This window comes from Lithobates pipiens, unplaced genomic scaffold (assembly GCF_037356315.1).
Source record: "Lithobates pipiens isolate NorthernLeopardFrog02 unplaced genomic scaffold, aLitPip1_a1.2 Scaffold_19, whole genome shotgun sequence".
NCBI classification, from domain to species: domain Eukaryota; kingdom Metazoa; phylum Chordata; class Amphibia; order Anura; family Ranidae; genus Lithobates; species Lithobates pipiens.
In genome coordinates this window covers 23,660,996-23,684,418 of record NW_027507764.1, presented here as the reverse complement: position 1 = coordinate 23,684,418, position 23,423 = coordinate 23,660,996, and the positions used below count along the sequence as shown (strand labels likewise).

Below are 23,423 nucleotides of genomic sequence, written 5' to 3'. Positions count from 1 at the left end.
TGATTATTAGGGCCATTCCACTTCCTAGTAATCTGCTAGAGTTCAGACGTTACATATGTGGTACCATGCTGCCATCTTGTGGCCTATTATAAATATTGCATCCATATTGATTTTAGTGGTCTAGTCATGAACCAATGCCATTTAAATGTTAATCATGCTATGAGTAAGGCTTTAATAGCCGAAACGCATCAGCATTGATCCTTCCTGTGTATATGATGTAATAACTAGGAGTTATTGAGTTTCTGGCTTAATTTGTGATTTGTATTTTGTTTTCTAGTGATTTGATCATGTTCAGATGTTTCATATCTGGTATATTGCTGCCATCTAGTGGTCAATAATGATTATCAGGATTATTCCACTTCATAGTAATCTTCTAGAGTTCAGATGTCACATATGTGGTACCATGCTGCCATCTTGTGGCCTATTATAAATATTGCAACCATATTGATTTTTAGTGGTCTAGCCATGAAGTAATGCCATTGTAATGTTAATCATGCTATGAGTAAGGCTTCAATAGCATAAACATGTCTGCATTGATCCTGTGTATATTTCATCCATATTGGTTTCTAGAGGTTTGATCATGTTCAAATGTTTCATATCTGGTGTATTGCTGCCATCTAATGGTCAACAATGATTATTGTGTTCATTCCACTTTGCACAATATCATATTACTAGAGATGTCCCATATGTGGTACCATGCTGCCATCTAGTGGTCAATTGTGATTATTGCACCCACATTTGTTTCTAGAGGTTTGATCATGTTCAAATGTTTCATATCTGGTGTATTGCTGCCATCTAATGGTTAATAATGATTATTGGGATCATTCCACTTCCTAGTAATCTGCTAGAGTTCAGATGCCACATATGTGGTACCATGCTGCCATCTTGTGGCCTAATATATAAATATTGCATCCATATTGGTTTCTAATGGTTTAATTGCATTCAGAAGTTTCATACACTATGTGGCGTATTGCTGCCATCTAATGGTCAATAACAATTATTGTGTTCATTCCACTTTCTGGTAATCTGCTATTTTTCTGATGGCCCATATGTGATACCATGCTGCCATCTAGTGGTCTGTTATGAATATTGCATCCATATCAGTTTCTATTCAGGTGTTCCATATCTGGTGCACTGCTGCCATGTAATGTTAAAGTGAAACTCCAGGGCAATACTAACTAAGCTTACAAATGCTTACACCCCCTTCTAACACCTATACTAACCACCCTGTAAAAGAAAGATGCATGTACTTAACTATTCTCAAGCTGATCTGGTCCAGTCATGTGCTCTGCTCTTCTCTTTCAGCTAGCAGTGGCTTCAGGGGAGAGGAGGGATCTCTGACAGTGGATGGCCTATAGTAAGCCTATGGGCGATGTCACCACTCAGGCATTCCAGCCAATGTTAGATCACTCTCTCCTCTCCCCTGTATGTGGCCTGGGAATCGGTAAGTATATGCCTTTCTTCCACAGAGTAGTTGATAAAGGTGTTAGAAGGGGGATGGGGCAGTTTTTAAACCGCAAACATAAAATGTCATATATTGCAGCTTATCATTCATTAGATGTGGTGGCTGCATTAGCTTTATTTTTCAGGCTTTTTTCCCCTCTGTTTTCACCTGGTGATCTGGCCAGTAACACACTTCCTGTATTACTTCCCCCACACACACAGACAGACACACACACAGACAGACACGCAGACACACAGACAGACACGCAGACACACAGACAGACACCCCCACACACACACAGACAGACACGCAGACACACAGACAGACACACACAGGCACACACATAGACACACACCCACACAGACAGACAGACACACACCCACACAGACAGACAGACAGACACACACCCACACAGACACACACCCACACAGACAGACAGACACACACACACCCACACAGACAGACAGACACACACACACCCACACAGACAGACAGACACACACACACCCACACAGACAGACAGACACACACACAGATACACACACAGACACACACCCACACAGACAGACAGACAGACACACACACCCACACAGACAGACAGACACACACACACACACCCACACAGACAGACAGACACACACACAGATACACACACAGACACACACCCACACAGACAGACAGACAGACAGACACACACACACCCACACAGACAGACACACACACACACACACACACACACACAGACAGACAGACAGACACACACCCACACAGACAGACAGACACACACCCACACAGACAGACAGATAGACACACACACAGATACACACACAGACACACACCCACACAGACAGACAGACACACACACACCCACACAGACAGACACACACACACACACACACACACACACACAGACAGACAGACACACACCCACACAGACAGACAGACAGACACACCCACACCCACACAGACAGACAGACAGACACACCCACACAGACAGACAGACACACACACACCCACACAGACAGACAGACAGACACACACCCACACAGACAGACAGACACACACCCACACAGACAGACAGACAGACACACCCACACCCACACAGACAGACAGACAGACACACCCACACAGACAGACAGACACACACACACCCACACAGACAGACAGACAGACACACACCCACACAGACAGACAGACACACACCCACACAGACAGACAGACAGACACACACCTACACAGACAGACAGACAGACACACACCCACACAGACAGACAGACAGACAGACACACACCCACACAGACAGACAGACAGACACACACCCACACAGACAGACAGACAAACACACACCCACACAGACAGACAGACAGACAGACACACACCCACACAGACAGACAGACAGACACACACCCACACAGACAGACAGACAGACACACACCCACACAGACAGACAGACACAGACACACACACACGCAGACACCCACACAGACACCCACACAGACACCCACACAGACAGACAGACATACACACAGACCCCCATACACACACACACACACAGACACACACACACACAGACATACACACAGACACCCACATACACACAGACACACACACACACCCCCACACAGACATACACACAGACACCCACATACACCCACACACACAGACATACACACAGACACCCACACACACACACAGACAAACACACAGACAGACAGACAGACAGACAGACACACACACACACACAGACACACACAGAGACACACACAGAGACACACACACTTTGGATGAAGGAGCATAGGAGGCACGGCAGATCACTGTCAGTCTGGGGGGAGGGGAGTGTTAGGTGCACTATCAGATTTAAATACAATAACAGTTTGAAGCCAAACTCCAGCTCACACTTCATAATCGGCTACAGAAAATGTTTTATTTTTTACTTTTACTTTTGTGATAAAGGTTTTACATAAATAAATAAAGGCTGATCATTGTAAGCACAACTGTCAGTGGTAAATGGTTTCTCCCATCCCTAAGCACAAGAGCTTGTTCTTTTGAAAAACAACAGACTTACTGGCTGGATCACCAGATGAAAATAGAAGAAAGCATAAAAAGGAAAAACGAATGCAGCCATCACATTTTAGAATTGTTAAGCTGCAATGTAATAACTGTTTGCTTCTGGGTTTAATACTGCTATTAGTATCACCCTGGAATTCTACTTTAACCACTTCAGCCCCGGAAGATTTTACCCCCCTTCCTGACCAGAGTACTTTTTGCGATTCGGCACTGCCTCGCTTTAACTGACAATTGCACGGATGTGTGACATTGTACTCAAACCAAATTGACGTTCTTTTTTGCCCAAAAATAGAGCTTTCTTTTGGTGGTATTTGATCCCCTCTCCGGTTTTTATTTTTTGCGCTATAAACAAAAAAAGAGCGACAATTTAGAAAAAAAGCATTATTTTTTACTTTTTGCTATAATAAAAATCTATATATTTTTTTTTCCTCAGTTTAGGCTGATATATATTCTTCTACATATTTTTGGTAAAAAAAAAAAAAAAAATGCAATAAGCCTTTGATTGGTTTGCACAATAGTTATAGCGTCTACAAAATTGAGGATAGATTTATGGCATTTTTATTATAATATTTTTTTTTTTTAGTAATGGCGGTGATCTGCGGTTTTTATCATGACTGCGACATTATGGTGGACACTTTTGACACTATTTTGGGACCATTGTCATGTATACAGCGATCGGTGCTATAAAAATGCACTGATTACTGTGTAAATGACACTGGCAGGGAAGTGGGTTAACCACTAGGGGGCGATCAAGGGGTTAAGTGTGTCCTAGGGAGTGATTCTAACTGTGGGGGGGATGGGCTACTATACACATGACAGATCACTGCTCCTGATGACAGGGAGAGGTAGATCTCTGTCATGTTGCTAGTTAGAACGGGACAATGCCTTTACAAAAGCATCTCCCCGTTCTTTAGCTCCATGACACGACAATGTCACTTCTTAAAGGGGATGTACCTGTACGCCCTTTTGCCCACCCGTGCCATTCTGCTGACGTATATTGTCGTGCGGTGATCGGGAAGGGGTTAAATGATGATTGTGTTCATTATGGTGTCCACGAGTCAGATAGTGTTCAGATGTTCCGTGTCTGGTGCAATGCTGCCATCTAGTGTTTAATTATGATTATTGTGTTGTATTCTGGTTTGTAGTGGGCTTATAGTGTTCTTTTTTTTTTATAAATTCTTTATTTTTTCATCTTTTCTTTCCATAGATTTCACATTACATTTCGTTTTACATCTACAACTTCTTTAACAGCTATAACAGTCTTATAATATTTCAATCCATACCTCAATTCCATGTCCCCCCTCCCTCACCCTTCCCTCCCAGAGAAATAAATAGATAAATATACAAACAAGAGAGAAAAAAAAAAAAAAAAAAAAAAAGTTTGAATTTTCACTATAATCCCCCCCCTCACTCCCCCCCCCCACCCACCACCACCCGCCTGCTCTATCATATTTCGAAATGTTTCACATCATACTTTCTCTATAATTTAGATATGGAGCCCAGATCTTCTGATATTTCTCGTCTTGATCTTTCATTGTCATTGTTAAATTTTCCATTTGTTGGATTTCTGCAATTCTCTGAAACCACTGTGCTCTAGCTGGAGGGTTGCTTTTTTTCCACAGAACCGGGATACATGCCCTTGCTGCTATCAATAAATGTCTCAGCAAAGAATTTTTGAATCTTTCTATTGCCATTGGGATGTCCAGCAGCAGAAAAGTTGCCGGTTTATCTCCCAGGTCAATTCCTGTAATCCTTACAATAGTATCGGCTACCATCTCCCAGAACACTCTAATTTTTGGACATTCCCAAAATATATGTAATAATGTTCCCTCCGCTCTGACATCTCCAACATGTCCCTGATATCTGGGGGTAAATTTGATGTAACACTTTTGGTGTTCTATACCACCTAGTGAGGATCTTGTATCCCCCTTCTTGATATCTGCTTGCCATCGAGGCCTTTTGATTAAACAACAGCATCTTATCCTTTTGTTCTGAGGAAAACGTAGTCCCTAAATCTCTTTCCCAAGCCTGTAAAAAGGGCAAATCTTGTGAAGTCTCCTGTTCTATTAACATACTATAAAAATAAGACATCAGATGTCTCAGTTCCTCTCCTTTCAAACAGATCTCTTCAAACTCAGTCAATGCCCTTATTTCTACGTATACCTTTGATTTAGATCTAATAAAGGCTTCTAATTGCCTCATTCTGAAAGGGTCTAATCCTAATGTCATTCCTTTTTCAATATCTTTTTCAGTCATTAACCGATTGCCTACCGAGAAATGACAAATTCTACTCATACCTCTATCTTGTATTGTTTTAAACTTTGGATCTGTCATTCCCGGTAGAAATGCTGGGGTACCAAGGATAGGAAGGAGCGGACTGGGAGTTCTTGAAATAGATGTTTTCCTGAATACTCTTTTAGTTATTCGTAATGTCTCCCCTAGTATTGGATGTTTTCTCACTCCTGCTGGTATTTCTGTATCTGGAATCCACACTAATCCTTCCAATGGGATATCTGTCGCTGCTTGTTCTGTCTGTATCCACGGTTTTTCGTTTTTAAGCCTACACCATTCCACTACTCTAGTTAAGTGTGAGGCCTCCTGGTATTTTATTGGATCTGGAAGTCCTATCCCTCCTTTTCCTTTGGGGAGTACTAAAATATCTCGGCGTACTCTTGCTGGTTTCCCAGCCCAGATGAACTTCATAAATCTTGATCTAAGATCCTTAAACAAACTTGTAGGGATCTTAATTGGTATAGTTTGAATTATGTATAACAGTCTGGGCATCACATTCATCTTAATAATATTGGTTCTCCCGAACCATGTAAAAATCTCTTTGTCCCATTTTTGAAGATCACTTTTGATCTGTCTTACCAATGGGATATAATTAAGTTCAAACAGTTCATTTAGATTTTTTGACATTTTTGTTCCTAAGTAACTTATATATGAATTCGTCCATCTAAAATCAAATTGCGTGGACACTGCTTGCAACTGAGGCGAATCCATCTCTACTCCCATTGCCTCCGATTTTCCATAGTTTATTCTAAAGTTAGATATTTTCCCATATTCTCGTAGCTCCATTAGTAAAGATGGGAGAGATGTAATTGGGGACGTTACAAAAAAGATCAAATCATCTGCATAAGCTGCCAACTTCTGATCCTCATTTTTTATTTTTACCCCCCTGATATCCACATTGGCACGTATTTTCCTTAAAAAAGGTTCTATTGTCAAAATGAATATCAGGGGTGAGAGGGGACATCCCTGGCGTGTTCCATTTAAAATGGAGAATGGCTCTGATAATCTGTCATTCACTTTCACCCTAGCACTTGGTTTTGAATATAAGTTTAGGATCCATCTCAGCATCCCCTCCCCCAGGCCTATATGTTGTAGTACTCCTTTTAAGAATATCCAATCCACCCGATCAAACGCTTTTTCTGCATCCGCAGATACTATCACCATTGACTTATTGCAATTGTTCACCACTCGTTGCGTATTTTCTCTTCCTTCTCTCCCTGGGACGAATCCCACTTGATCTGGGTGTATTAGTTCCGGTATCAAATTTATCAATCTCATGGCTAATATTTTTGTGAACAATTTAAGGTCCACATTCAACAACGAAATAGGTCGGTAGCTGGGACACTGAGAGGGATCCTTTCCTTCTTTCGGTATTACTGTTATATGCGCCAGTAACGTTTCTGTTGGAATTTGCTTCCCTTCCCGTATTGAATTATAAGCTTCCACGAATCTCGGAGCCAGTTTCTCCGCGAACATTCTGGCTTATAGTGTTCTGACGTCCCATAACTGGTGCAATGCTGCCATCTAGTGGTCCATTATGAGTAGTGTGTGTTTTTATTCTGGTTTCTAGTTTTCTGATAGATCTCTGGTGTTCTATATCTGTACAATGCTGCCATGTAGGCATGTTCCAGGATTGTCAACTGTCAGTAAATTCAGGGACAGTTTGTGAAATCCATGATCTTTTACATCTGTCCATGAATGCCCATTACAGAAACGAAGACTGCATTCCTGTAATGCACATTCACAGACAGATGTTAAAATAATTTGATTTTTTAAGCTACCCGTGGATTTACTGACAGTTGGCCATCCTGCTGGTTTCTGGCAGTTTGATAGTGTTTATATGTTCCATATCTGGTGTATTGCTGCCATCTTGTGGTCAATAATAATTATTGCGTTCATTCAGCTTCTCCTGGCTTGAGAGTTCTCTGATGTTCCTTATTTGGTGGCCGTGCTGACATTAATGGTTATTGTGTCCTGTAGCAGTCTGCTAGTGTTAAAGTGGTATTAAACCCAAACCCAAAATAAAATATACTGTATTACAGCTTACCAATCATTAGATCTGGCGGCTGCATTCGTTTTCTTTATTTTTTAGACTTTTTTTCCCCCTCTATTTTCATCTGATGATCTGGCCAGTAACACACCTCCTGTATTACAGCGCCCCCCCCCCCACTTTGGATAAAGAAGCACAGAGACACATTTGGACAGCAGCCTTCTCAGTCTGGGGGGGGCATCAGGGTAGTGTTTGCCGTACTAGCAGGTTTGAATACACTTAATTTTTAAGCAGTTACAGTAACAGTTTTTTTTCCTTTTTGGGATAAAGGTTTTACATAAATAAAAGTTGATCATTGTAAGCACCGCTGTCAGTTTTTTAAATGGTTTGTTACAACTCCCTAAAGGCTACATCTGCAGGAGAGCTTGTTCTGTTGAAAAACAACAGACTTACTGGAAGGATCACCAGGTGAAAAAAAAAAAAGAGAAGAAAGTCTAACAGAAAACGAATGCTGCCATCACATCTAAGAATTGGTAAGCTGCAATATAATAAAGGTTTACTTTTTGGTTCAATATCGCTGTACGGCGTTCCAATATTTGATGTAATGCTGTTATCTAGTGATTGATAATAATTACTGGGCTCATTACGGCCTTCAGCGGTCTGCAGGTGTTCAAATGTTCCTTATCTCAATGCAATGCCGCCATCTAGTGGTCATTGGTTAATATTGTTCATTCTGCTTTCTATTGGTCTGAGGCCGCGTACACACGCGCGGACTGTTGGCCCAACTTTGTCCGTCCAACAGTTTGAGCGAACAGTCCGCTCAAACTTAGCATGGACGGACATGGCCACACACGACGGACGAACAGTTTGCTGAAACCGTGCGCGATGACGTGAACGGCACGTACGACGGGACGAAAAATACGACGTCCTATACACTGCAATGCAACCTTCCGACGTGGAAATCCTTTCTGAGCATGCGCGAGACTTAGTTGGCCGAACAAGCCTACACACGAGCGAACAGTCCGCTGAAACCTTGTTTCAGCGGACAGTTTTTCGGAATTTCCGTAAGACCTTGTTCGGCCAACTGTCCGCTGAAACTGTCCGCTGAAGCCCCACACACGAGCGGACTGTCCGCCCAAACACTGTTCAGCGGACAAGGTTGGGCGAACAGTCCGCGAGTGTGTACGCGGCCTGATGGTTTTGGCCAGACATAGTCTTCTGACCTTTTTTGTACAGCTGACAGGTTATCAATAAAGGAAATGTGCCATGAGGAATACGTGACTGCTGACTTTCCTTATGGAAATGTCGGTTGCCTGGCTGTCATGCTCCTTGTTTTTTATATTTTCAGCCATAAGTACACAGATCAGGACCTCCAGACTTTTTAATGCTCTTTGTTTTGAGTCATCTGTTCCAGAGGAAGGAGCGTCCCCAGCAACGATGGAGTGCGGTGCAAGGATTACACTCCGCGGGGGCCTCAGCCACTCCAATAATGGAGCTGTTGAACTTTGCAGCCCATTGTTTATTCACGGAAATACTCGTACGGCAGGCGGGGTTTTCTTTTCTGGATTTTGGCCATGGAGACCCACAGAGGCATTTTGAGGTGACCAGAGCAAGTGTGCCAAATATTACCTGCATTGCATCTGCATTCTCAAGATTCTGACTTCCCTCCCCCCACATCCTCTCTGCGGACCATCGAGGGATTACAGATCTTCTGATATTATCTTGTGTTGCAGTTGTTCTTTTTATTGGTACTCCAGACCTCCACACTGTCTGCATTACCTGACCCCTGCACACCTTGTCTTGTTTACTCCTCCCATCTGTCTGTGATTTCCTCTCTGTGCATTACCTACTCCTGACCCCTGCTGTCCATAGGTTACCTACTCCTGACCTCTGCTGTCTCTGCTTTACTTACTCCTTATACCTCTGTTCTCCTTATGTTACTTAGTTCTGACCCCTGAACTATGTACATTACTTATTCATGACCTCAGCTCTCTGTGTATTGCTTACTCCTGATCCCTGCACTCTTTGTCTTACTTACTCTTCCTTCCTTACTCCTCACATCTTCTCTCTGTGTGTTACTTACTCCTTACCCCTGCTCTCTGTGCATTACTTACTCCTTGCCTCTATTCCCCATGCGTTACTTCTAAACCATGCACTCTGCGTTGCTTACTTCTGACCTCGGCTCTCCATTCGTTACTTACTCCTGACCTTTACCTTCTGTACTTTACTTACTCCTGACCTCGGCTCTTCGTGCAATACTTACTCCGTACTTACTCCTGATCCCTGCACACTTTGCCTTACTTACTCCTCCTTTCTTACATCTCACATGTTCTCTCTGTGCATGACCTTCTCCTGACCCCTGATCTCTGTGCATTACCTACTCCTGACCCCTGATCTCTGTGAATTACTTACTTTGGACCTCTGCGTACATTACTTACTCTTGTCCCCTGATCTCTGTGCATTACCTACTCCTGACCCCTGATTTCTGTGCCTTACCTACTCCTGACCCCTGATTTCTGTGTATTACCTACTCTTGACCCCTGATCTCTGTGCATTACTTACTCCACATCCCTGCACACTTTGCCTTACTTACTTTGGACCTCTGCTCTGTGTGCATTACTTAATACTGACCCCTAATCTCTGGGCATTATCTACTCCTAATCTCTGTGCATTATGTACCCCTGACCTCTGTGCATTACCTACTCCTGACCCCTGATCTTTGTGCATTACCTACTCCTGACCCCAGGATCTCTGTGCATTACCTACTCCTGACCCCAGGATCTCTGTGCATCACCTGCTCCTGACCCCTGATTTTTATGCATTACCTACTCCTGACCCCTGATCTCTGTGCATTACCTACTCCTGACCCCAGGATCTCTGTGCATCACTTACTCCTGACCCCTGATCTCTGTGCATTGCTTACCCCTGATCCCTGCACTCTTTGCCTTACTCTTCCTTCCTTACTCCTGACATTTTCTCTCTGAGTGTAACTCCTTACCCCTGCTCTCTGTGCATTACTTACTCCCTGTCTCAGCTCTCCATGCGTTACTTCTAAACTGTGCTCTCTGCGTTACTTACTACTGACCTCTGTTCTCCATATGTTATTACTTCTGACCTTGGCACTCCATTCGTTACTTACTCCTGACCCCTTCCTTCTGTGCTTTACTTACTCCTGACCTCTGCTCTTTGTGCATTACTTATTCTTGATCCCCGCACACTTTGCCTTACTTACTCCTTTCTTTCTTATCACATGTTCTCTCTGTGCATTACCTACTCCCGACCGCTAGTCTCTGTGCATTACCTACTCCGAGTCCTGACCCCTGATCTTTGTGCATTACCTATTACTAATCCCTAATCTCTGTGCATTACCTACTCTTGACCCCTGCACACTTTGCCTTACTTACTCCTCCTTTCTTACTTCTCGCATGTTTTCTCTGTGCATTACCTACTCCTGACCCCTGATCTCTGTGCATTACTTACTTTGGACCTCTTCTCTGTGTGTATTTCTTACTCTGACCCCTGATCTCTGGGGGTTACCTACTCCTGATCTCTGTGCATTAGCTACCCCTGACCTCTGTGCATTACCTACTCCTGACCACTGTTTTCTGTGCATTACTTACTTTGGACCTCTGCTCTCTGTGCTTTACTTACTCCTGACCTCTGCTCTTTGTGTATTACTTACTCCTGACCCCTGCACACTTTTTCTTACTTACTCATGCCTCACATCTTTTCTCTGTGCATTACTTGCTCTTGACCCCTGCTCTCTGTGCATCACTTACCCTGACTCCTTCTGTCTGTGTGTTGCTTACTCCTGACCTCTGCTCTCTGCGTGTTACTCCTGACCTTTGACCCCTGTGTGTTACATACTCTTGATCCCTGCTCTGTGTGTGTTACTTACTCCTGATCCCTGTACTCTGTACTTTACTTGTTCTTGACTGCATTCTGTACGTTACACAATTTTGACCCCTGCAATCTGCAATCTGTGAATTACACACTCCTGACCCTTGTACATTACATTAATGACCCATGCACTTTGTGCGCTACACCCCCTTGACCTCTGCACTCTGGGTTTTACACACCCCTTACTCAGAGCAGAGTCAGCTTCAACCATTCCCCTTTAAACCCCTCCCACTTTTACAACAATTTGGCCACACCCACAATTCATTGTAGCATGCTTAAATTCCTACCTCCTTGTTCTGAAAGACTTTGAACAATTGTTTTAGGGTGGGTTAAAATGGAGGTGTGGTTTTGTGATTGTGTCTATAAACAGGGTTGTGGTTTTGTGTGTATAAATGGGGGAGTTCTTAGTTGGGTGATCCTGAATTTCATTTAGAAAAACTGATAACCTTACCTTAGAGATAGCTGGGATAATGTAACTAATAGTAGTGCAGCAGAGGCAGAGAGTAGAGGAAGTTATCAGCTCAGAAGATTTCTGGCAGGATCAACCAGTATTTTTGTCACTTATTGGACAGATATAACAAAACACTTTTAAAGGTATATTTAACAGACCAAATGGGGGAAACAAGAGAAGTTCATTGGTAGGGATTACACATTAGCTTTCAGTGATACAATAGCTGTATTAAGAGGCAATGCTAAAAAAAAAAAAAAAAAATAAGTGCACACCTCTTCCGATGACAAAGGGGTTATATATAACATACCAGTGCTCCTTTAAAGATTTGCAGGTTCTGCAGATTTCCCTGAAATAAAAAAACAAAAAAAAAATAACACAACAAATCAATAGAATAGTATACTAGTGATGCATACTGCAATATGAGCACTAGGGGACAGTGTGAGACCTCAGACACTTTATAGCCACACTAACTTTTACTGATAGTTCTCCAAATAAATACCTATGCTTTATGAAGAGTTCCTGTTCCTGAGAGAAGAATGCTCCTTAGATTGGTGGACAATGGGAAGAATTTCTCTTACATTGGTGGTCAGTAGGGATGAGCTTCATGTTCGAGTTGAACCCATGTTCGACTCGAACATCGCCTGTTTGCCCGTTCGGCGAATTCTGAATAATATGGGCCGTTTGCGCCAAATTCGAGTGGCGCTCACGACCCATAATTCACTGCAGCATCGCAGCGCATTGCTGGCTAATGATTGGCCAATAGTGATGGACGAACTTCCGACGGGACGTTTCGCGAACGCGAAACGCGAACGGACACAAACGTTCGCGAAAACGACCGTTCGCCGCGGGCTCCATTGACTTCAATGGGAGGCGAATTTCGCAAACCTTTAGGTCGAATTTGCGGCCACGGGGTAATTATTAGGGGGTAGCACGTAGTCCCACCACCTGGACAATAGCATAATACATGTATGAGGTGAATTTGGGATCGATAACTACAAGCATTTTTTTTTTATTTGGGAAATTGTTCTGACAATTCAGGACTATGGAGCTAATGAAGGCAATGGAGGAGAGGGAAGGTCAGGGACCAGGGTAGGCAAACAAGAGGGTGCAGGAGATACAGAGCACTGACAGCAGCACCGTAATACAGAGCACTGACATCAGCACCGTGACATACAGCGCTGACAGCAGCTCCGTGACATACAGCGCTGACAGCAGCTCCGTGACATACAGCGCTGACAGCAGCTCCGTGACATACAGCGCTGACAGCAGCTCCGTGACATACAGCGCTGACAGCAGCTCCGTGACATACAGCGCTGACAGCAGCACCGTGACATACAGCGCTGACAGCAGCTCCGTGACATACAGCGCTGACAGCAGCTCCGTGACATACAGCGCTGACAGCAGCTCCGTGACATACAGCACTGACAGCAGCTCCGTGACATACAGCGCTGACAGCAGCTCCGTGACATACAGCGCTGACAGCAGCACCGTGACATACAGCGCTGACAGCAGCTCCGTGACATACAGCGCTGACAGCAGCTCCGTGACATACAGCGCTGACAGCAGCTCCGTGACATACAGCGCTGACAGCAGCTCCGTGACATACAGCGCTGACAGCAGCTCCGTGACATACAGCGCTGACAGCAGCTCCGTGACATACAGCGCTGACAGCAGCTCCGTGACATACAGCGCTGACAGCAGCTCCGTGACATACAGCGCTGACAGCAGCTCCGTGACATACAGCGCTGACAGCAGCTCCGTGACATACAGCGCTGACAGCAGCACCGTAAGCAGCCCCAGGAGGAAGTCAGCACAGCACAGGGATGGTGTGATCCCCTCATAATAAGAACCCCCAGGAGGAAGTCAGCACAGCACAGGGATGGTGGGAGCCCCTCATAATAAGAACACCCAGGAGGAAGTCAGCACAGCACAGGGATGGTGGGAACCCCTCATAATAAGCAGCCCCAGTAGAAATATGACACCGCTCAACCTCTTCAAAGAGGAGGGTAGGGGCATATAGTACGGTGTGCTTTTTTGGGTCAGGGAAGTGAGCCAAATGAATTAAGAAGGTCTGTGTGCTTGATTCCAAAAATTGTTTATAGACATATACATGGTCTACTGATCACATGTGTTGAATTCCTCCGAGATCCATGCCTCATTCATTTTTAGAAATGTGAGGTAGTTAACACTGTGGTGAGCTAGGCGAGTACGCTTATCGGTCACAATCCCCCCTGCTGCGCTGAACGTCCTTTCGGACAGGACACTGGATGAGGGGCAAGCCAACAGTTCGATTGCAAATTGGGCAAGCTCTGGCCAGAGGTCAAGCCTGCCCACCCAGTAGTCTAGGGGTTCATCACTCCTCAGAGCGTCCACATCGGCCGTTAACCCAATGTAGTCGGACACCTGACGGTCTAGGCGTTCCCTGATGCTGGATCCGGATGACACCTGTCGATGGGTCGGCTGAAAGAATGACCTCATATCCGAAGTCACCAACACATCTTCAAACCGGCCTCTTCTTGCAGGCGCTGTTGGATTGGTACCCGCAAATCCTTCTCTGGGAGTGGGAATTGCTCCTCTGCCAGCGCACGCAAAAGCAGAATGCAGCATTTCTCGAAGCAAGGCCTGGAAGTGCTGCATTCTGACAGCCCTCTGCGACGGCGGTAACATTTCCGCCATTTTGTGTTTGTACCGGGGGTCTAAGTACGTTGCCACCCAGTACTGGTCCTTGACCCTCATGCTTTTTATACGGGGGTCCCTATTAAAACACTGGAGCATGAAGGCCCCCATTTGCACTAAAGTGGAAGCGGTGTGGTGGCCTGGCTCCTGCTCATCATCCAGGATAATGTCGTCCTCTTCATTCTCCTCTCCCCATCCTCGCACAACAGGGATCCCAGAAAGGTTTAAAGCATGCTCTTCTTGCTCCTGCTCATCCGCCCCGGCACCATCCTCCTCTGACTCCTCATCAGACTCCTGTTGTTGACTTGTCTCAGATAGAGTAGCCCCCCCTGGGAATTCATCCAGCATTGCGACTTCCTCATCTTCCCGCTCCTGCTCCTCCACAGCCTGATCAATGACACGACGCAATGCACGCTCCAGAAAGAAGGCATAAGGTACCATGTCACTGATGGCGCCATGGCTGCGACTGACCAGTTTGGTGATCTCCTCAAATGGCCGCAGAAGTCTGCATGTGTCGCGCATGAGCAGCCACTGGCGCGGTGAAAAAAAACCCAGCTCCCCAGAACCGTTTCTTTCGCAGAGTTCATACAGGTAGACGTTAACTGCACGTTTCTGCTGGAGCAGCCTATCAAGCATATAGAAGGTTGAGTTCCATCGCGTCGGGCAATCGCAAATAAGACGTCTGACCGGCAGATGGTGTCGCCGCTGAATGTCAGCAAGGCGAGCCATGGCCGTGTAAGATCTTCTGAAATGGGCCGAGATTTTCCTTGCCTGCCGCAAGATGTCCTGGACCCCAGGGTATTTGACAAGGAATCGCTGCACGACCAAGTTTAAGACGTGTGCCATGCACGGCACGTGCGTGATTTTGCCCTGTTTCAATGCGCTAAGCAGATTGGCACCGTTGTCACACACCACTTTACCAACTGTCAAATTGAGCGGTGTTAGCCACTCATCTGCCTGTGAACGCAAAGCTGAAAGGAGTGCCGGGCCAGTGTGGCTCTTTGCTTCCAGGCACAACAGACGCAGCACGGCATGGCAACGTCTCACCTGGCATGTGGAATAGGTTCTGGGGAGCTTGGGCGGTGCAGTGGAAGAGACGCTAGCAGCGGAAAAGGAGGAGGCAGCTGAGGAGGAGAGGGAGGAGGATGGAGTAGGAGGAGGAGAAGAAGAGTCAGGCCTGCATGCAATCCGTGGCGGTAAAACCAAATCTACACGGGTGCCACGGGTTACATGCTTGACGGCCGTCAGAAGGTTCACCCAGTGGGCAGTAAAACTGATATACCTTCCCTGCCCGTGTTTGCTAGACCACGTGTCTGTGGTCAGATGTATCTTGGCACCGACACTGTGTGCCAGAGATACATTCACTTGCCGCTGAACATGGCCATATAGCTCTGGGATGCCCTTCTCTGAGAAATACTTCCTTCCTGGGACCTTCCATTGTGGTGTTCCAATGGCCACAAATTTGCGAAAGGCCTCCGAGTCCACCAGTTTATATGGCAGTAGTTGGCGGGCTATGAGTTCTGACAAGCCAGCCGCCAACCGTTGGGCAAGAGGGTTATCCGGCGTCATCATTTTTTTACGCTCAAACATTAGGCCCACGGAAGCCTGCCTTTTTGCAGAAAAATGTGAGCTTGGCGTGATGGAAGGTGGAGTGGAGGACAATTGTGAGGAGAGAGGAGAAGGAGAAGTAGAAGACGAGGCTGGACGGTGAGAGCCTGCAGTGTGGCTTTGTGTGTTCCGTTGCTCCCACTGGGCTCGGTGATGGCTGCTCATGTGCCTTCTTAAGGCGGTCGTCCCTAGGTGAGTATTGGGCTTACCGCGACTAACGCGTTGACTGCAAAGATTGCAGATGGCAACGCTATTGTCAGCAGCGGACACGTTAAAAAAAGCCCACACTGCGGAGCCATGTGCCGGTGTCCTGGGAGCGCCAGATGTGACCGTACATGGTCGATGACTCGCTCCTGATACATTTGCAGTCTGCTTTGTCCCTGCTGTGCAATGTAAGTCATTGCTGCTTCTCCTCCCTATCTGCTGGTCCATATCTCCCTCTGAACTCCCCTCCTCTTCCTCTCTTGTGGGCACCCACGTGACATCACTAGACACGTCATCATCAACGTCACCTTCCCCACCGCTATAAGTAGAGTAGGCAGCAACACCGGGGACCAACCTCCTCCTTGGGCTGATCTGGGTACTGGCGTCAGACTGCTGAGTAGCGCTTGTTGCTACCTCCTCTTCCTGATCCAATACCAAGAGTGGCTGCGCATCAGAAATGTCCTCTTGATATGGATCGGAAAATAATTCCAGTGACTCAAGCGGAAGGTATGTGGTGGTGGTGGTGGTGGTCGTGTTGTTGGTGGTAGTGTCTTTGGGGGTGCACATAGCAGAGAGTGAAGAAGAGGGTGCAGATCGAGAGGATGAGGAGGGTGCAGAAGAGTAAGGCTGAGCGAGCCACTCAACCAAGTCTGGTGCATCCTTTAAAGTAATTGAACGCACCTTCTGCAACTTCCCACTTTGGCTCAAGCCTGTTGCTCCTGCCCTACCCCTACCACCCCTGCGGAAGGGCCTGCCTCTTCCTCTGCATGTCATTTTTTAAATGACCCTGTGACAAAACTCTTAGTCCCTATACCGCTGAAGGACTGCTGCAGTATAGGTGAGCGGTCAGCAGTGGTGCACGTCAACCCTATCTATTGTGGACCGATAGCGGTCCTTACAGAACAGCAGACTGTACCGCACTCAAGCCTATGTACCGTAGCACCCTATACCAAGTTACCAGTCCTTATAAGAACTTTTGTGGACCAAGCAGGTTGTGTATTAGTGTTTAGCAGACTGTACGTCAGTCCCTATACCGCTGAAGGACTGCTGCAGTATAGGGCAGCGGTCAGCAGTGGTGCACGTCAACCCTATCTATTGTGGACCGATAGCGGTCCTTACAGAACAGCAGACTGTACCGCACTCAAGCCTATGTACCGTAGCACCCTATACCAAGTTACCAGTCCTTATAAGAACTTTTGTGGAACAAGCAGGTTGTGTGTTAGTGATTAGCAGACTGTACGTCAGTCCCTATACCGCTGAAGGACTGCTGCAGTATAGGTGAGCGGTCAGCAGTGGTGCACGTCAACCCTATCTATTGTGGACCGATAGCGGTCCTTACAGAACAGCAGACTGTACCGCACTCAAGCCTATGTACCGTAGCACCCTATACCAAGTTACCAGTCCTTATAAGAACTTTTGTGGACCAAGCAGGTTGTGTATTAGTGTTTAGCAGACTGTACGTCAGTCCCTATACCGCTGAAGGACTGCTGCAGTATAGGGCAGCGGTCAGCAGTGGTGCACGTCAACCCTATCTATTGTGGACCGATAGCGGTCCTTACAGAACAGCAGACTGTACCGCACTCAAGCCTATGTACCGTAGCACCCTATACCAAGTTACCAGTCCTTATAAGAACTTTTGTGGACCAAGCAGGTTGTGTATTAGTGTTTAGCAGACTGTACGTCAGTCCCTATACCGCTGAAGGACTGCTGCAGTATAGGGCAGCGGTCAGCAGTGGTGCACGTCAACCCTATCTATTGTGGACCGATAGCGGTCCTTACAGAACAGCAGACTGTACCGCACTCAAGCCTATGTACCGTAGCACCCTATACCAAGTTACCAGTCCTTATAAGAACTTTTGTGGAACAAGCAGGTTGTGTGTTAGTGATTAGCAGACTGTACGTCAGTCCCTATACCGCTGAAGGACTGCTGCAGTATAGGTGAGCGGTCAGCAGTGGTGCACGTCAACCCTATCTATTGTGGACCGATAGCGGTCCTTACAGAACAGCAGACTGTACCGCACTCAAGCCTATGTACCGTAGCACCCTATACCAAGTTACCAGTCCTTATAAGAACTTTTGTGGACCAAGCAGGTTGTGTATTAGTGTTTAGCAGACTGTACGTCAGTCCCTATACCGCTGAAGGACTGCTGCAGTATAGGGCAGCGGTCAGCAGTGGTGCACGTCAACCCTATCTATTGTGGACCGATAGCGGTCCTTACAGAACAGCAGACTGTACCGCACTCAAGCCTATGTACCGTAGCACCCTATACCAAGTTACCAGTCCTTATAAGAACTTTTGTGGACCAAGCAGGTTGTGTGTTAGTGTTTAGCAGACTGTACGTCAGTCCCTATACCGCTGAAGGACTGCTGCAGTATAGGGCAGCGGTCAGCAGTGGTGCACGTCAACCCTATCTATTGTGGACCGATAGCGGTCCTTACAGAACAGCAGACTGTACCGCACTCAAGCCTATGTACCGTAGCACCCTATACCAAGTTACCAGTCCTTATAAGAACTTTTGTGGACCAAGCAGGTTGTGTATTAGTGTTTAGCAGACTGTACGTCAGTCCCTATACCGCTGAAGGACTGCTGCAGTATAGGGCAGCGGTCAGCAGTGGTGCACGTCAACCCTATCTATTGTGGACCGATAGCGGTCCTTACAGAACAGCAGACTGTACCGCACTCAAGCCTATGTACCGTAGCACCCTATACCAAGTTACCAGTCCTTATAAGAACTTTTGTGGAACAAGCAGGTTGTGTGTTAGTGATTAGCAGACTGTACGTCAGTCCCTATACCGCTGAAGGACTGCTGCAGTATAGGTGAGCGGTCAGCAGTGGTGCACGTCAACCCTATCTATTGTGGACCGATAGCGGTCCTTACAGAACAGCAGACTGTACCGCACTCAAGCCTATGTACCGTAGCACCCTATACCAAGTTACCAGTCCTTATAAGAACTTTTGTGGACCAAGCAGGTTGTGTATTAGTGTTTAGCAGACTGTACGTCAGTCCCTATACCGCTGAAGGACTGCTGCAGTATAGGGCAGCGGTCAGCAGTGGTGCACGTCAACCCTATCTATTGTGGACCGATAGCGGTCCTTACAGAACAGCAGACTGTACCGCACTCAAGCCTATGTACCGTAGCACCCTATACCAAGTTACCAGTCCTTATAAGAACTTTTGTGGACCAAGCAGGTTGTGTGTTAGTGTTTAGCAGACTGTACGTCAGTCCCTATACCGCTGAAGGACTGCTGCAGTATAGGGCAGCGGTCAGCAGTGGTGCACGTCAACCCTATCTATTGTGGACCGATAGCGGTCCTTACAGAACAGCAGACTGTACCGCACTCAAGCCTATGTACCGTAGCACCCTATACCAAGTTACCAGTCCTTATAAGAACTTTTGTGGAACAAGCAGGTTGTGTGTTAGTGATTAGCAGACTGTACGTCAGTCCCTATACCGCTGAAGGACTGCTGCAGTATAGGTGAGCGGTCAGCAGTGGTGCACGTCAACCCTATCTATTGTGGACCGATAGCGGTCCTTACAGAACAGCAGACTGTACCGCACTCAAGCCTATGTACCGTAGCACCCTATACCAAGTTACCAGTCCTTATAAGAACTTTTGTGGACCAAGCAGGTTGTGTATTAGTGTTTAGCAGACTGTACGTCAGTCCCTATACCGCTGAAGGACTGCTGCAGTATAGGGCAGCGGTCAGCAGTGGTGCACGTCAACCCTATCTATTGTGGACCGATAGCGGTCCTTACAGAACAGCAGACTGTACCGCACTCAAGCCTATGTACCGTAGCACCCTATACCAAGTTACCAGTCCTTATAAGAACTTTTGTGGACCAAGCAGGTTGTGTATTAGTGTTTAGCAGACTGTACGTCAGTCCCTATACCGCTGAAGGACTGCTGCAGTATAGGGCAGCGGTCAGCAGTGGTGCACGTCAACCCTATCTATTGTGGACCGATAGCGGTCCTTACAGAACAGCAGACTGTACCGCACTCAAGCCTATGTACCGTAGCACCCTATACCAAGTTACCAGTCCTTATAAGAACTTTTGTGGAACAAGCAGGTTGTGTGTTAGTGATTAGCAGACTGTACGTCAGTCCCTATACCGCTGAAGGACTGCTGCAGTATAGGGCAGCGGTCAGCAGTGGTGCACGTCAACCCTATCTATTGTGGACCGATAGCGGTCCTTACAGAACAGCAGACTGTACCGCACTCAAGCCTATGTACCGTAGCACCCTATACCAAGTTACCAGTCCTTATAAGAACTTTTGTGGAACAAGTGAGTTGTGAATGTTTAGCAGACTGCAGCAGAAGGGCAGCAGTCAAGTATAATATCCTTTCTATATTTGGAAGAAAGAATATTATACATGTACAAGCCTATTACTGTACCACTGATACCAGTCCTGAAAAGAACCTTTGTGGAACTAATAATAACAGCAAGTCTTTAAAATTACCCTCACTGCCTGACAACACTGCTTCCTTCCTGTCCCTATACAAATTGGCAAAAAAAGAGAACGATTAGTGGTTACTGGAACAGCTCTTTTGTGGACCTTGATAGTAACAGCTAATGATGATGATGATGATGATGATGATGAAAGACTAATCTGGCTGTCCCTGTAGCATACACCGTCCTTTCCCTTTCTCTAAACTAACAAAAGACACTCAGGCTGCTGCAAGAATCAGCAGCACAGCAAACCTATCAACACCTAACACCTATACCAGTCCTGAAAAGAACTTTTGTGTACCAAATAGCTAGTGGTTTATCTCTCCCTACTCCACACAGGAACCTGTCCCTATCTTAACAGAAGAAAGAATGTAAAATGGCCACCGGATCGGGTGTATTTATAGGTTAGGGGGAATGTACAAGTGTCCATGTGCTGTCATGTCTCAATTGGCTGTCCTGTATCACATGATAAACGTGTCACCAAAGGTTAAAGTTCTTGTATACATTAAACACGTAAGTCCGCCGCGGCGAACGACGGAAAAAGGCGTTCGAACGTGCGGACCGCGAATGTCGGAAATTCGCCGCGAAACGACCGCCGGGCGAACCGTTCGGCCATCACTATTGGCCAAGCATGCACTATGACCCGCATGCTTGGCCAATCACAGTGCTGTCAGCAAAGAGATCCATAATTGGCCACAGGCAGGATGCCTGTGGCCAATTAGGGCTCAGGGGGTTTAGTACACGCCCCACACACTATATAAGGCCGGCTGCGCGGCAGCCTTGCGTAGTGTGTTGCGTCGCTTACAGAGAGAGAGAGATAGACGGAGAGACAGTGTCTGAATTTCCTTTTAAGCTATTGAAATTACAGTCGGTGTATTGTGCCAGCTGCACAGTGTACACCCAAAGCTACCCCAATTGCTGGTGTTCTTCTGATCCTATACCACAGGCAGCTGCTGCAGTAGTTACAGTCGGTGTATTTTGCCACCTGCACAGTGTACACCTGAAGCTACTCCAGTTGCTGGTGTTGTTCTGGTCCTATACCACAGGCAGCTGTAGCAGTTACAGTCAGTGTATTGTGCCACCTGCACAGTGTACAACTGAAGCTACTCCAATTGCTGGTGTTCTGCTGATTCTATCCGCAGGCAGCTGTAGCAATTATTTGGTGGACTGTGTCATCTGCTCACTGTGCACCTAAACCTACCCAATTGCTGGTGTTCTCATAGTAATAATACTACAGACAGGCAGTTGATTCTGCTAGCTTCAGAGTAATCAGTATATACACCCCCAGCTTTGTGCAGCTACATCTCCCTGCAGACCATTAGTATGTCTGGAAGGCCAACAAGGAGAGGCAGACAGTCACGAGCCAATAAAAGAGGGCAAGTAGGCTCTGTATCTAGAGGCAACAGTGCTGGTCATGGACGCGGTGCATCCTCATCACGCGCTTGTCCTTATTTTTGGCAGGTGGAAGTGTTGAGCCGCATCATGCCGAAGACTTGGTAGAGTGGATGACCAAGCCCTCCTCATCCTCTCTCACCCAGGTTCAGGGTACTGGCAAAGCAGCTGCCAACGCTGTCTCTTTACTTGTCTCAATGGCATCAGTCACTCCTTCCCTAGCCTCACCATGTCCTCCTCCTGAGAAGTCCCCCGAACTGTTTGAGCACAGTGTTGGGTACATGCTCCAGGAGGATGCCCAGCGTTTTGAAGGCTCTGATGATACCCAGCTAGAGGAAGGCAGTAACATGAGCCCAGACAGAGGGGATGCCCAAGAAGGACAGCAATCTGGCAGTCATGTTCCACCAGCTGCAGCATACTGCCAGGTTTGCTCCAGTGATGAGGAGGGAGGGGATGATGAGGTCACTGACTCCACGTAGGTGCCTGATAGGAGGGAGGAGGAGGCACATCTCCAACGAGGCAGGATGCCCTCCAGGGGCCAGTTTAAGGGCAGCACTCCGACTGAATCCCACTGCAGAGCTCTGCCTGTGCAGGTCGGTGCCTCTGCACTTTATTCCAAAAGTTCTTTGGTGTGGGCCTTTTGTGAGACGAGTGCATCAGATCGCACCGCTGCTATTTATAACATATGTCTCAGCATATCTCGCATGGCCAAAACATCAGCCGCTTGGGCACCACATGCTTGACCAGACATATGTCGACCTGCCATGCAATTCGTTGGCAAGCGTACCTAAAAGACCCACACCAAAGAACAAAGCGGACCTCTCCTTGCTCCTCTTCAGCTTTGATCTCCAACCCCACTAGACCTTCAGTCCTCTCTGAAATCTGCACTGAGAGGAATGAAGATGTAGAATTAGGTGTGTCACAGCCAAGTACTTGCGGGCAATCTG

The 23,423-nt window shown here is 46.6% G+C and overlaps 1 protein-coding gene across 1 annotated transcript in view; it reads right to left on the bottom strand.

Annotated features, from left to right (window-relative positions):
- Positions 1-23,423, bottom strand: part of LOC143995841 (BOS complex subunit ncln-like) — a 92,884-nt gene that overhangs the window by 16,176 nt on the left and 53,285 nt on the right. The window contains exon 11 of the mRNA XM_077490561.1: positions 12,452-12,490. Within this exon, the coding sequence (XP_077346687.1) occupies positions 12,452-12,490 (39 nt within the window). The remainder of the gene's footprint in view (positions 1-12,451; positions 12,491-23,423) is intronic.